At 35.1% G+C, this 15870-nt stretch overlaps 2 protein-coding genes across 2 annotated transcripts; one reads left to right on the plus strand and one right to left on the minus strand.

Moving 5' to 3' along the window:
• The first annotated feature begins 1285 nt into the window (after positions 1 to 1285).
• LOC139897869 (uncharacterized) lies at positions 1286 to 4449 on the plus strand. The gene is made up of 2 exons (XM_071880581.1): positions 1286 to 3415; positions 4303 to 4449. Exon 1 carries the CDS (start codon positions 1312 to 1314, stop codon positions 3136 to 3138), a length of 1827 nt encoding a protein of 608 aa, XP_071736682.1. The 5' UTR covers positions 1286 to 1311; the 3' UTR covers positions 3139 to 3415; positions 4303 to 4449.
• Positions 4450 to 4693: 244 nt separating this feature from the next.
• Positions 4694 to 6844, minus strand: LOC139897871 (protein DOG1-like 3). The gene is made up of 2 exons (XM_071880582.1): positions 6377 to 6844; positions 4694 to 5356 (listed from the first exon to the last, which is right to left on the minus strand). The coding sequence occupies exons 1-2, from the start codon at positions 6842 to 6844 to the stop codon at positions 5021 to 5023; spliced, it is 804 nt and encodes a 267-aa protein (XP_071736683.1). The 3' UTR covers positions 4694 to 5020.
• Between the last annotated feature and the right edge of the window lie 9026 nt (positions 6845 to 15870).

Below are 15870 nucleotides of genomic sequence, written 5' to 3' on the forward strand. Positions count from 1 at the left end.
GTTTTCCGGGAATGTTGGGTAGCCTAGATTGTATGCATTGGGCATGGAAAAATTGCCCATATAAATATAAAGGTCATTATACTAGAGGCGATCATGGCTATCCAACAATCATGTTAGAAGCTGTGGCATCTTATGATTTATGGATTTGACACGCTTATTTTGGACCCGCTGGTTCAAACAACGACATCAATGTACTTAATCAATCTGATTTATTTAACGAGTTACTTCAAGACACGGCTCCACCGTGTAATTTTTCGGTTAGTGGATGTAACTTCAATAAAGGTTACTACCTAACCGATGAGATATATCCGGATTGGGCGACATTAGTTAAGTCTTTCAAAAGTCCGCCTGACCCTAAATCAGCAAAATTAAAAAAATATCAAGAATCTGCTCGGAAAGATATTGAACGGGCATTCGGTGTGCTTCAAGGTCGATGGCAAATAATAAAAAACACGTGCCTTCAATTCTATGTCGAAAGAATCCGAAGAATTATGCACGCTTGTGTTATTTTGCATAATATGATCACCGAAGACAATGGACATGCAATGTGTTCACTTGAAGAGAATTACAAGCCGGCTCGTCGTCCAAATCGCTCAATCCAGGAAAGGGTTGAAGCACACATGCACATTAATAAAGAATTGCGAGATTCGTCCATTCATCATCTACTACGACAAAAGCTCATCGAACACATTTGGAATCTTCCGGCTAATTTCGGTGTTCGGCACGTTCCACATGCCCGAGCCGCTCCAGAAGCTGGAACTTCCAACACCGCCAAAGATGTTGAAGAAAACGAGGACGAAAGCGAGGATGAAAATGAAAATGAAGACGTGGACTTGGACGAAGATGACACATAGTTTCATAATTTTTAATTTATGTTTAATTAATGTAACTTTTGATTAATTTTTTTTAAATAAATGTAACTGTATTAATGTTATTTAATAAAAGTGTTGTTCAAAAAATTATATTCGAAAAAATATATTTTAATAATTATATTCGAAATAATAATAATAATAATAATAATAATAATAATAGTAATAGTAATAAATATTAATAAAATATGTGGGGCCATGTGATGGGAAGTGAGGATGTCATGGTTGGTAGTGGTGTGTGATGGAGAGAAAGTGAAAAATAAATAGAGAGAAAGCTGATGTGGCGCTGATGTGGTGGTGTGTCATGTGGAGTAAGTACGTAGTGTTGGAGTGGTGAAAGAGAAATATGATCGTAACTGATTGACTAAATTAACAACTCGCATCCTGTAAATTGAAGTTATTTGGAGAGCAGCTTATCTCTTCAATTTCACTGCTTACAGACATGCTTCAACAAAACCCTTCTTCCATCTCTAAAACCCTAAACCCCTCCTATTTCTCCTCCTTCAAATCTACTTATCCACTAGCAAAATTCTCAAACCCTGTTTACAAAACCTTAAGAATCCCAATTCACTCTCAATCTCTTAAAATCCCTTTATCAGTCACTTCATTTTCTCATCCACAAATAAATCCATCTTCATGCAGACCAGATGTTCGATCATATGCCGGACGCAGCAAGAAAAAAGCAGGAGGTACCTCCACCGGCCGTATCGAAGGTAATGCAGAATTACGCCGAGAAGCTAAACGGAATGCTAGAAGAAAGAGCAAACAGCTTGCTGAAAACCTGTTTTATCGGCTCAAAAACCCTCATGGTAATTACCCTAATAACTTTTCAGAAGATGAGTTGCAGATGATTGGGTTAGGGTATGATAGAATGGTTCAGTTTATGGAGAAAGATGACCCAAACCTTAAGCACCCGTATGATTGGTACAAGTACGGTGAGTTCGGGCCGTATTCGTGGCGTGGGGTGGTTCTTGGAGAGCCGATTAGGGGTCGATTTTCGGATGAAAACGTGACTTTGATTGGTGAAGTTAGGGATCAAGAAGAGTGGGAAAAGATTGAACAGTTTGAAATGAGTCAAGATTTTGGGCAGAGGTTGCAGTCGTTGGATAAAAACGTCGGGTTTAGGTACTTTTGGGTGTTTGTTAGGCATCCGAAATGGAGAGTTTCGGAACTACCATGGGAGCAATGGACTCTTGTTAGTGAAGTTGTGGTTGAATCTGATAAAAAACAGAGATTAGATAAGTGGAGTTTAATGGGTAGGCTTGGGAATAAAACAAGATCGTTGATTACGAAATGTGCAGCTTGGATGAGGCCTGATATTATTTATGTAAAGAGACCGGTTTATCAATGTAGATTTGAACCTCAAGATGAGTTTTTTAAGTCAATGACGCCTTTGCTTGATCCTGATAGTGAGCAAGATTTTATGTGTCAGTTGGAAGGTGATGATGGAAGGGTGGAAATGTGTACTTATTTTGGTGGGTTATGTAAGATTTTGAGAGTGAACCCGAAAGCTTTTGCGGATGATGTTGTTAAGGCGTTTGAGAAAGCGAGTGATGAAAGGAAGTCGAAATGTTTGGAGTTTGTACTTGGGAATCATCCAATTGAGTTGCTTCATCCGTATACGAAGGAATGGAAGGCTAAATTGGAAGAAGAGGAGTTGGGTTGTGATGCACCAGATGAAAATGATGATGCTAAAGGTGACGTTTTGGATTGGGTCGAAGATGATGATGATGAGGAAGATGAAGATGATATAGTTTTGGATGCAGAACTTAGTGAAGTAGAAGATGATGTTGATGGTGGTGGTGGTGGTGGTGGTGGTGGTGGTGGTGATGGTGATGATGATGATGATGATGATGATGATGATGTGGAAGAAGATGAGAGGTATTGGGAAGAAGAGTTTAAGAAGGCGGCGAATAGTAACGAAGAAATGGAGGTTGTGGCAAGAAGAAGTGTGAAAATGAGTAATAAGTTGTATGAAAAGCAAGCACAGATGATGGAAGAGAAGAAAATGAAGAAGATGGAAATGGAGAATGTTGAGGATGATGAGCTGGCAACTAGACGTGGACCCCGGCCAAAGATAAGTCCAGAAGAGTGGAAGCAATTGGGTTATGGTCCGAGGATGAAGAAGATTAAGAAGAGTAAGATTCCACCGGGTCAATTCTTGAAAGCTGCGGTGAGACCTTTTTTGTATAAAAATCTTGTTAAAGAGATTGTTCTAACAAGACACGCGATAGTAGAAGGCGAGATTGGTGGAGGGAAGAAGAAATAAAGTGTGGTATAACTCCATTGCATTCATCATTATCATACAATATATAATCTTGAAGGCGATATTTTTTGTTCTTTTGGCTTTGAATTACCTGATAATTTGTGAAAGAAACGCCATCTTGAATTGAGCGGTGATGTCTTGGGCTAGATATGATCATGTTACATTAGTTTGAACTAATCGACTCCAACTTGATCGAATTTAAGACCTTGTTCTAACTGTGTTACATGCAAATGCTGATGTACAAGTCAATTTAGGGCAATGAGTCAGTGCATTTATTCGGGTATTTTGCTTTATTCAATTAAGCTAAATCAGTATAGACTTTGAAGTAACTAAATTGGCATTTGTTTGGAACTGCTATTAGTAGTGATGCTTTTTATATTCCATATACCTAAAAACTTGTTCAGTTTGGGTTATGTACTTATGTTTGATCTTAAACGCCTCAAATTATTGTAGGGTGACTGACATAACTAAGTAAATAAACGAATAAAATGGGTCAAACGGGTTGAAAGTCATCTTAAAAGCATAGAAGAGCTCATACATTTTATTTGAAAGATGGATTGTTATTAAAATATGTTTGTATATTAAAAATGTTTACCATTCACCCCAACCTAATCTACTGTTTGAACACCAGCATTTTCAATAAGGCAGAAGCAGTGGCGGAAACAGGAATTTGTTTCACCAAGGGTGAAATTTTTTTTAAAACGTAGCAATTTTTTTTTGGGACAAAATATGGAGGTTTTTGGGCAAAATATGGAAGTTTTGGGGGGCAAAAATCCACTCGGGAAAAAAATTGAAAATCCAAAATTTTTGCACTAAAAATTACAAATTCAAAGGGGACAGGTGCCGCCGGCCCTTACATATTTTCGGCCCTGGGCAGAAGGGGACACACGGGGATGCTGTCAACAATCTTGTGACTTGTGAGGATTGTACCAAATTTATCAGAAATTTGTATTAAAATTCTTTTTATCATTGCACCTTTGAGATGTAATTTCATATTTTAGGTGTGGCAATTTCAACCCATCTACATGTTGGTGGTGGACTAATGCTACTGTTTTTGCTGTATCTATAGCACTTCGCTACTGTTTTTGCTGTATCTATAGCACTTCAGCTCAGATTTTATGTTGTAAAATGCATATTTATGGTTGTTTTTGGTGCTGTTTCTTACAGTTTTCAGCTGCTGTTTAATAGTGCAGAAATATTTTTAGCTAAAGCTTCATTTTATGCCAGTAATACAAGTTGCTGGATTCGCCACTGCAACATCGATCAGGATTTAATGCCAGGTGCCTTATTGCATGCGTGCCACTTCATATTATTTTGTCCATGTCTTCTTGCTTGTATATAACCAGTTCAATTTCCAATTTTACATTGTTATAGCGGTTGGTTGGGTCCGTTACTACTTTATGCTTTTAGGTAACTAACTTTTACGCCTAATAGTAATAGAAATGATTATTTCGAGCTGTTATAATTATAACCAACAATGAAAGAAAACGACATAATATATATAAGTTGTATGCTTAATACATATGCCTGCTACTAATACTGACCGAAGAGAGGTCGAGTACTGTTTCATTAAAACTTATTACAAACCGGCCCGCTGTTATAATTTGTACCAAATTATTCAACAACTGGGCTAAAACACAAGGCCAAAAGGAACACCTAAAAACATGTTGACATACAGGTGTTAAAACTTAAAACATACTAGGAGCAAGCTGTTACAAGCCAGCACTATAAAGCTTGTAGCTGCTCGAAAACATATATGATAACCTCTTATTCAAACTACACTCTCTTAACTAACTCACTGACCAACATTGTTACGGTTGATGGGACCTAAACTAGGGCAAAAAAGTAATTTCTTTCACACGAGTTGTTATAACCACGACCCATTTTACACCTCTGGTGGTGGGTCGTTAGAGGATGATGGAAAATTCATATTCAAAAGTTGAGTAACTCCCATTTTGATATCTCTTCTCTTACTCCATTCATGTAAAGAAAGGTGCAATTTTTTGGATGCTACTAGCAACTCCACCCCCTGTAATGGTGTCAAAATGTCTATTACGCCCTTGAGGACGTTCAACCTCAATGTGTCTGCTTCTATCAGGATATTATACATATCAAGGGCATGAGTGTCCATTACTTTCTCGACAGCCTCACCTGGACTCGACTCCCCTATTTGTGTACAGTCATTTGCTAGCATTGCTAGTGGCTCATCGGCTACCCTCTCCTGCATACACGGTGTCGTAATCAAATTAGTAATGTTCGTATATACAAGTATTATATATTATATGCAGTTTACTAAACTATACTACTATTTCAGTAATTTACAATACAGTTCAAAACATTTGGGTAAATGGGTTCAATTGACCTTAGTAGTCACGTATTATTATTTACTATTTCTGGCAGGGTATGCAGTATAATAACAAATACTTCGTCTTTATAAAATGTTGCAACGTATTTTTATTTTGCTTTTGTAGGATATATGGCATTGTTGGGTACAAAAGATATTCCAAAATAACCTATTGGTTAAGACTTTGACATCCTTTTAAGAGGTCGATCTTAAGTTCAAATCTCATTGGCAGTGGTAATGGAAAAGGATTAAAAACTGTCACGGGAATCACATTTGGGATTTTTAGGAGGATATGAGTGTCACATTTATTGGGAAGGGAGTGTCACATCCATACACACTTTTTTTATCATAAAACTTACAGTTATATCAGTTATATCTCTATGTTTATTGAAAGAGTTGAACTTTCATTATTGTAATTAAGGGTATAATACTAATTTAGGTGTGTGTGGATCAAAACTGATGTGTGTGTATCCTTCTGAGAAAGGAAAAGTTTTGGTGATGTGGCAAAATATAAGTGGTAGTTCAGTAAAAAAATGAAATAAATTATACTAGGAAAATGAAATAAAAATTTAATTTATCCCGTTATTCACTTAACAGACGCCTGGGTAACGTCATTTTTAACGCCTTGTAACTAGCGTTACCCCTAATCAAAAAGGTCTACCTCATGTCAAAAACATTTTTGCCGCCCCATGGTTAGACATCTTATAAAAAAAGTATGGTTGCGAACAAATACATATATTATATCGTTTGTAACATAAAGAAAACAAAACTTGTATATAAATCATGAGCTAACCCCTCCATTTGGGCATATATACCAACAAGTAAGGCTGAAAAAAGTCTCGACATGTACAATAAAAGTCGCCCTCAAAACGCAAATTATGTAATAGTAGTGTATGCCTGTAAAGTTGCCATACGAGAGGTGATCTTATCTTCATCCTTAACAGTTTTAGCATGGAGATCATCTACGCTTTTAAGTTGAGACCCCGATATTTCTCCTAAGTTTCCATGCCTAACACCTTCAAGAAACTCAGTGAAGTGCTCATTTAATTGGGACCCGCATAACGCGTAAACAAGCCGAATGCACAACGAAGGCCTGCAGCCACCGATCCAAAGAAACGAGTTTTCAAAAGTGGACCCCCATGTTGGAGCCAAGAAGGAAGGACCGTCATGTTTAGCCAGTTGGGCTCGAGCACTGCTGTAGTGTTCAATATGACTGATGCTTTTCTTGGTAATAAGTTGGAGGTAGTCGATATCGGTTGGGTAATTGGTAAGTGCTTGGAGTAATTCATCCAGATCGAGCCGTTGTTGAGCCATCCAATTCTGAAAGCAGCATATGGACTGTTGGTGGTGCACTTGTTTTGACATTTTTTTTGTAAGCACACCGGTCACCTTATGAAAATATGTGGATATTTATTGAACAAAAAAGGGATGTAGAAGTTTGAGAAAAAACCAAAGTGATCCGCCAAAGGGCAAAATAATAATAATAATATTTAATAATACAACAACAACAAAACCCAATACCACACATAAGTGGTTGTACGGGAGGTGAGATGTAGGCAATCATTCCCCTATCCGAGAACAAAGACAAGTCATTTCTCCACCCAGAGTGAAAACACTTTCAAAAGTAGAGAAAGTCATCCCTTTATCTATTTGACGGATAGAGAGATTGCTTCTGAGTGGACCTCCGGTCTCGGCCAATAAGTAGAAATTTTTTTAAAAAAAAATAAAATAAAATTGAGATGTCATAAAAATGGTAAAATCAAATTTCCATGAGTTTTAAATCATGCATGAAATTTAATTTAGGCTCTAAAAATTATTCAAGTCGCTAATAAATTGACGCTTGCTGTCGACTTAATAACTAGAGCAGTTAATAATTAATAATAAATAATATAAAATGAATGAGCATAACTTTTACGATTTCTTTTCTATTTGATGGCAAAAATTAGCAAATCTACAAGAGAGCATGTGGGATAGCCACCAAGCCCTCATGAAATCTAAGATTTATTATTAATATTTTAATTATAATCTATTTATCTCCGCGATTATTATATCTTAAATCCATGTTTAGTATCGAGTAAGACTAGGGGTGTTCATTTTCGGATATCCGAAAATTCGGATAGTGAAAAACCCCATCCGAAATCCGAATCCGAAATTTCGGATATCCGATTTTCGGATATCCGAAATTTCGGATTCGGATATCGGATTATCCGAATATCCGATATTTTTTAAGAACTTCCAATATTTTCGGATAATTTGGATATTTTTCGGATATTTCGGATATTTTTTCAGATATTTTGGATAGTTTTCGAATATTTAGGATAATTTTCAAATAATTTTCGGATTTTTTCGGATTCTTTTCGAAATTTCGGATATTCGGATATCCGAATATCCAAAAATTTTGAAAACTCCATCCGATATCCGAATCCGAAAAATCGGATATCCGATTTTCGGATATCCGAATTTCCGGATATCCGATTTTTCGGATATTTTCGGATTCGGATTTCGGATAATTCGGATTCGGATTTCGGATTCGGATATTTTGAACACCCCTAAGTAAGACTTGAACCATAAAGAGTCTTACTGATTGTTAACTCTTAAGTAGTTAGTTTAGTTCAGTAGAAGCACCAAAAGTGACTACAAACAATTATACAGAGCATATTCTTTTTCTTTTAATTAATAATAAAAAGACTTATCAGCATATACAGATTTCTACCGATCCTTCAAGCAGTAATGCTTCTCATGATTAATCCGAAATAGCTACCCAAAACAATTAAAGTTGTGTTGTAATTAGTGGTCTCTAAACAAGTCGAATGTGAGATGAAACTTAGTACTAAAAAAAGTAAGTAGAAAGAACTTTTGGAAGTTTTAGTAACGACAATATATAAGTGGTGACATCATGTAGGCGAGGTTGTAAATATCCAGAGATTAATACCTAATTAATATATTTAAAAAGTAGTTTAATTAGATGTTTCAAAATTCATTTAATTAATTGGTTAACATTGTTCAATAGATCAGAATCCGATTTAGTTAGTTAAAACTGAATTTAGTCAGTTAAAATAAATCAAAGTTAGTTAACGTACATTTGAACACCTGAGCAATTATGTTAAATTGTTTATGTTCTGGACAATTATGTTAATGATATTTTTAAGATTATTTATATTTATTTGACAACTATTAAACCGAGACCGAACAAGTAGTATCCAAAAACCGTAACAAATCAAACGAAAGAATTAACAAAGTGCTTGGCAGAATCTTACACTTTTGGGAATACCAACGCTTGTACCCTTATCCCATTATTATTTTTTTAAATAAACAATACTATATTTATTTTGAACAATCCAAAATTAGTAAATTTCGTTGGTTAACCTTATCCCATTATTTTTATTTTTATTTTTATTTTTTAATTAAACAGTACTCCGTATTCATTTTTTTTTTTTTGAAAAGCAAAAAGTAGTATTATTATAATATATGGAATGTATCGTTGATTAAGCTTACTAAATCAGGAGTATTTTATAATCAGACTACTCTTGCTAAGTTTAATATCATGGGAAGTTGGGAAAACGACAAACACGTGTACGACAATAGAAAAGATGCTATTGAACAAAGTCCGATCAAAAGGTGAGACAAGATTTGGGAAGTTGTGTTGGGTTGATTCAGTGCATGTATTGCATGTAACGAATTGCAGAATCAGCTGCCTCTCTCTCTCTCTCTCTCTCTCTCTCTCTCTCTCTCTCTCTCTCTCTCTCTCTCTCTCTCTCTCTATATATATATATATATATATATATATATATATATATATATATAAGGACGAACGTATGGAGATATAAAATAAAAAGGTTTAAAGCTACAAATAGATTATATATTTTTTCACATATTTTGATATAAACTATATCGTCAACTATATACTTTCAAAAAGTATTCTCATGTCAACAATTAGTTACCAGTTACCGGTACAACAGGTCAAAATTATTACGTGTAATTTTTTTGTTTTTTTTAAGGTGACGTAGACTAAATATAGTTTCTCTTTTGTTTCAATATAGGTTATATAGTTTCTTTTTTTCATTCTATTATAAATCGTAAATATGATGACACGTCATCATATTTTTTGATTGAAAGTTAAAAAAGTTTAATCGTTTATATTATTATACTTTTTGAAAGTATAATCGTTTATAAATGTTTGAGTTTTTAATCAATTAAATTGGAGTTCATATAAATAAAATTAGATCAAAACCGATACAACTCACTAAATCTTTAAATGTTGTCAATAGTTTACCTTTTCTTCATCTGTTATCTGTTGGATATAAAAATTTTTCAAACAAAACAAGTATGCATTGGAAGTTTATGAAATCAGCCTAAATATAATTTATGTATATATTCATATATATTTAGAACTTAATAGTATAGTAATTTTGCGTCCCCTCACCAGCAAACAAGTTAAAGCTCGTCAATGTACATATACAAATATATAGATCGAGCACAAAATCTTAAGAGACCCAGGAATAGGGTCAGCGTCGATGTTTTGACTCCGATACGCTAAAGTAACAACGTTCCACCACTCTCAACCGGTGTTTCAAGGTCACGTTCTTAGCGTTCTTATTCCGCATCACCTCCCCTACGCTAAAAATTGGTTTTTTATTATCTTCTTCTAATACTAAGTTCTTGGCTGTTGATACCTATTTCCAGCTAGCGGGTAACAAGTATCAGTACAAGTCTAAAACTACTTAGTGTGATGTGGGATGAGTTTAACGATTGATGTTTACTCTCGGGAAAGAATCCCTGCAGACCCGGATCACGGCTATAATGTCGTGGGGTGGCTTTATCAATCTTCCGAAACGAAACTGCGAGTTGGTCCGTTTAGTGCTCTGTGGCTAAGTGTTAAGATTTTAGAGTGAGAAAGTACGTGTGGGTGAAAAAGTGTGTTCTCTTTCACAAGTGATTAGATGATCTAAAGTGATGACTCATACTCCGTGATGTTCGGAGACATGTGTTACATTATCATTGGTTGATTTATGCGAATAATGCGTGGTCAATTTGATGTTGTACACTCACGTAGCATATGTGTTGCTCGCATGTTTACTATTAGGGCTTAAGCATAGAAAGCTGCCTTCAGAAAATGGTAAACGAATTATCAATAAAGACATTAAAGACATTAAACATAAAAACATTAAACTATGAAAGAAATAAAGTATATTTGCCTTGAGAAGGGATTTCTGTTGGCGTTGTTTTTTACTGAACTGATTTGACCACCAGTGATGAACTGTTTATATGTTTTCACCGACCCTATAAATACCCCATATATAAGTTTGTTATTATTTTTCACAAATTTTTACCTTTTACCTTGTGTGAGATTTCATCATCATCTTCTCTGAAACATACTTTTGAATCTTTTAGGTTTCATCCTTGCCGAAAGGTGTCAGCAGGTGCGCGAAGCCGGAGTTTGGAATGCAAAGCTTTCCTGTCTAATTACCAAACTGACTATCAAGACAATTCTTGTGAAATTCTTACTTAAAGGTTATTGTCTTACGTTCTCGTCTTTTTAATATATTCCCTAAGATGTTACCATGGTCGAGACTTCGAGTATTGTCGACATAAAAGATAGCAAAGATGTAGGCACAATTTCTACTACTGTGGCGCAGGAAAGGTTAGATTCTCTTCGACCATCGTTTAAAAATCTTGATAATTTTCATCGAATAGTTCCTTCTTCGTCTAAAATAGCCAATAACCACCCCAAGGAGAAAATTACCCTTTATTCTCTTCAAATAATCATCGACAATATTCGAATTCCAATTTGTCCTTTTCTTTTGAACGTTTTAGAACACTATACTATTGGTCTAAGTTGAATCCACTGATATCGGCTAAAAAGTCACGTTTTTACCTCCGATATTGAGCCTTAAAACTATAAAGTAATTAACCTTATCAAGGAATTAAGAATTTATTTGCTTTATTTGGTAGATCAGGTAATTACAAAGAAGATGCGAGAAGAATCGAAGAAAACGGATTTAACGAAAAATCTAGAGCGAAAACGGTGAGAACTAAGTTACAACTTCAAAAGCTGAAATCCAGAGCCAAACGGGTGTGGCACACGTCCATGGAATACGACTTGTCTCAAGCCATATGGCTTGCCATGGTCTGGTGAATCCGGCTACCACAAACGGGTTGCAGTGTGCATGGCCATGGCATACGGCCAGTGCACACGGCCTGCTCAATTTATACGGGCATGGCAAATGCCCTACCAGGGTCAGGATTTTCCTTTTTAAAGGCCACTTGTTTTCTCACTTTTTACACACTTCAACACACAACTATGTTGGTCCCGATTTAACAATAGGAAGTTTGTAGAGGGAAGGTGAAGACAATTCTTTTTGTTAATTAAGTTAATTTATCAGTTTAAGCATATAATCAACAAACAATTATATCAGAGTCATATGTAAATTTCAACGTTATTCTTTTATTGAAGTAATCTCAAAGAATCACGGTTATCCTTTGACGGAATAGATACCCAGTTGATACAGATTACACGTAGATAGCTTTTGAATGAATGAAGCTAATACAAGGTATGACTTTTTTGATTTAATACCCACACCAATAATTTATACAATTGTGATTTCAACTATTTATAGGAGCCCTAATAACCTTATAATTGATCTATTATCCCCTGGTACAAATGATGTTTGTACTTAGATGACAACTGTGGCAGGAAGCACGTGACTCCCCTTTCCTTCTTCAGTAGCTAATTGCAGGAACACCCCTTTAGAAATCCAAATTGATTAAAGAAATAGAATGTTGGGTTCCCTAGGCGTTGACAAAGCATTAACCATGAGCTGCGCATGGGTTAAGCTTCTGCATTCCATTGTTGTCTTGTAAGGACACTTGTCAGCCACTGATGAGTGTTCTTCCATGTTCAACTTTGTCTTCGATGTCAGTTGAATAATACCCTTTGATGTAGACAACACAGGAAACCATCATGCTTGTAATGGAGCATGATTTGTCTAAGTGTTGTGTGCTGCTCCAGCCTGTGCTGGTTCTTCAGTTACTAGTCATTTACTTGATCTTCTTGCTAGTTCAGCATACATCCTATGCTGGTCATGAAGTACCCTTGAATCTTGAACTATCTTGTGCTGATAGTGAAGGCAGTACACTAAAACACTAAACACTTAAACACATCATATAATTCTGTGTTGGTTAAGAATTATAATATTCAAAAGTTAATCACTTTGTTTTGATGATGACATAAAAGAGATAAGTGCTTAATCATATGTAAGACGACATGAGTTCATAAGCCTACACTATCTATAGCAAAAGACCAATACATAAATAATTAACTTGGTAAAACTGCTATGCGGCTGCACCACGGTCGACCGCGGATCTGACCGTAGATGTCCTGTTCCAACGGCTGCACCATTTTACAAAACTATTGATCTACGGTCAACTTCACGGCCGACCGTGGATCGACCGCAGTTTTCTCTGTAACCAAATTCATCCACTTTAAGATAGACCACTTTGAGGCATCTATAATTTACAAAACCTTTTTAAACATACTTATAATAGTTGCCTTCTTTGATTTCAAAAGAGTTTTGAACCAAAAGATGTTAATTTTTACTAATCACACCTAACGACATCTTAATGACATTTTAAGCTCAAATAAGATTAAACACGAAAGTGTTTTACTTTTTAAGTGTTACAAAATGTCATTTAAATACATACTAATAATGGTCATCAAAGTCCCAATTAAAGAGGTGCCCTCCCATTACTTTTAAGTACAATTTGTATGTATGTAAGTTTTAATTAAATTCAAGCTAGTCAAGGTTGTAACAAGGTTCATTTAAGCTCCAACTAGAATCAAACTAGTTCAATCAAGATGCAAGTATGTTCTAAAGAGCAAGACACTTCCATTAAGAAGATGACAAGCTATTAAAATGGGTTAGTGAAGTTTTGGAGGCTTGTAGTTTGTCGAAGGATGATTAAAGCAACTAGTTAAAGGATTCTTCATTATAATCAAACTAGTCAAAATTAACTTGTTGCAAGCAACCAAAGAAGTATGATACTTCCATCCAAGTATTGACAAAGTGTAAGATTCATGGGTTATTGTGTTTGGAGCTTTATGGGTTGTCAAGGGACAAGAATTCAGCATTTACCTTTTTAGGAAATCAATGACAATGGTTAAAGGCATTGGACTTTCCTCTTTAGCTAGCACATGTCAACCTCCATGCATATGTCCAAGATCAAAGGGGTAATGGAGTTAACTTCTAGGTGTATTAAGCATATTTTGAAAACTCTATATTAGGTAAAGAAGCCAAAAATCAAAGAAAAAGGAGCTCCAACGGATATGTTGAAATGCTGACAGAAGTTGTACGGCTGCCTGCAAGGTCGATCGTGGTTCGACCGCAGTTTTGTCTGTCAATATTTTTTTGGAATATAAATACACCACTTTGCCAAACTAGAAGACCACCTCTTTTCAACATTCTTTCAAAGTCATATCAACTAATCTCCCAAGCCTCAAACACACATCTATGAAGAGATTATAAGAGAGAAAGAGAGATTCTACTTACACTAAGTAGAATTGAAATGTAAACTTTATGCTTATCATTTGTATCTTTAAGTTTACTTTGTAAGACACTTCCTTAGGGGGGTTAAGGAAGTTAGATAGTTCTTATGATAGGAAACACCATCTTTCTTAATGATTCAACTTCCTTAAAGGGATCTAGGAAGTTGATCAATTCCATTGGGAATTAAGTTGGTGTGACATATTGAAGAACTATGAGTGATTGTAAGCTTAGCTATAAGTTTACTTGTAAGCTATCTTCTTAAAGTGATTTAGAAGGTAGTTGTGATTTCACTAGGCTAGAGCATTAGGATCTTGTGGTAAGAGCATTTGGTGTTTGTGAATTCTTCAAAGGGACGCAAGGGTTCATAAGTAGCGGCTTATCGATGAGCTAGTGTTGTATCCGGACACTCCACCGGGTTTGGGGTATCATAGTGAAGAAAAGTCTCAATTCGTAGAATTGGGGAGTGTATTAAGGTGGATTAGTTAACATCCACCCGAACCACTATAAATCCTTGTGTTTGTGCACTTACATTCTTTACATACTTGCATTAACAAACACAAACGCTTCTACACTTAAAACTTATGTTTTGATCGTTAAAGATTTCGAAAAACTTTTAAGAAACCACTAAGTAACTATTCATCCCCTCTAGTTACTTACAATTGGTATCAGAGCGGTTGCTCTAATCTTTGCTCAAAAAACGATTTTGTCATGTCAAAAAACTATTTTGTGCAAAAACCCGAGTTAAAGATCTTGGAACCAAGCTCTACTTGTTTGGAGAACGCAAAGGAGATTTTGGATAAGTTAGTTTTGAATCGTAATGAAAATTTTCATATGAGAAGCAACTTCAAGACACTCGTGTGATGTGGAGTCAAGGATCGAACCCGAATGCTTAAACTTACATCTACTACTTTGAGGAAAAATACCACCATTCACATGGTGAAGTAAGCTTGCTTGTTTTTAGTCTTTTAATATTTGTGTACTCAAAATGTTGTGATAATTAACAAAACTATGATTGAACAAGAAAGCTTGAACAAAGAAACATATTTTTTTTTTAAATAAACAAAGTTAATTTTTGAAAATTAAAGTATGTAATGAAAAATGTGGGGTTGGGTTAAAATCACAACTATAATGTACACAATAGAAGTGCCTTGAAACTTGCCATAAAACTTAGGTCTATGCAATGTATGTGATAATTGAAATTACTTGTGCCTTGAATCCTTGCATGAAAAATGACATGAGTTATTGCTTAATGTGTGCTTGATAAATTGATATTACATCATAGAATACTTAGGTTATCACACATCTTAGAGCCTTAAGTGATAGACATAATATCTAAGATTAGACTTTAAGAATCTCAATAAGTATTCTCAAAACTCATATAGTCAAAGAAAAGGTTAATTAGGAATAATAATAGTTTGAAACTAAAATCACTAGCTTGTGACTATTTTGAACAAGAAAAAGAATTACCTCTCTTCAAAATGACAAAAAGTGGTGATATAGTAAAAGTGATTTTTAAAGTTAAAGATACCAAATGATAAACCAACACTTGGCTATAAAAGACACATTGAGTAAACTATTGAAAACACACTTTATAAAACTCAACATAGTGTCAAACCTGTAGGCGTTCGAACCTACGGTCGACCGTGGATCGATCGCACATGCTCTGATCAAAATGTGCATTTGCAATTTTAAGATCGGTCGTAGTATGAGACTTTTAGATGTTGAATCATTTTAAAATGAATATAATATTAGTTTTACATTTTTTATTGGTAAGATTTAAACATTTGCTAATGTGAAGCTAATTATCGTCATTAAAAGACACTTGTTTAAAAGGTCAAGTTTTCAACC

Source organism: Rutidosis leptorrhynchoides, chromosome 3 (genome assembly GCF_046630445.1).
Source record: "Rutidosis leptorrhynchoides isolate AG116_Rl617_1_P2 chromosome 3, CSIRO_AGI_Rlap_v1, whole genome shotgun sequence".
NCBI classification, from domain to species: Eukaryota; Viridiplantae; Streptophyta; class Magnoliopsida; order Asterales; family Asteraceae; genus Rutidosis; species Rutidosis leptorrhynchoides.

What these genes read in the sequence shown, in the direction of transcription:
- LOC139897869 (XM_071880581.1), top strand. Translation starts at nt 1,312, where the DNA reads ATGCTTCAACAAAACCCTTCTTCCATCTCTAAAACCCTAAACCCCTCC.
- LOC139897871 (XM_071880582.1), bottom strand. Translation starts at nt 6,844, where the DNA reads ATGTCAAAACAAGTGCACCACCAACAGTCCATATGCTGCTTTCAGAAT. An exon ending in CTCGTATGGCAACTTTACAG is followed by an intron (nt 5,357 to 6,376) that starts GCATACACTACT and finishes CCGTGTATGCAG; the next exon opens with GAGAGGGTAGCCGATGAGCC.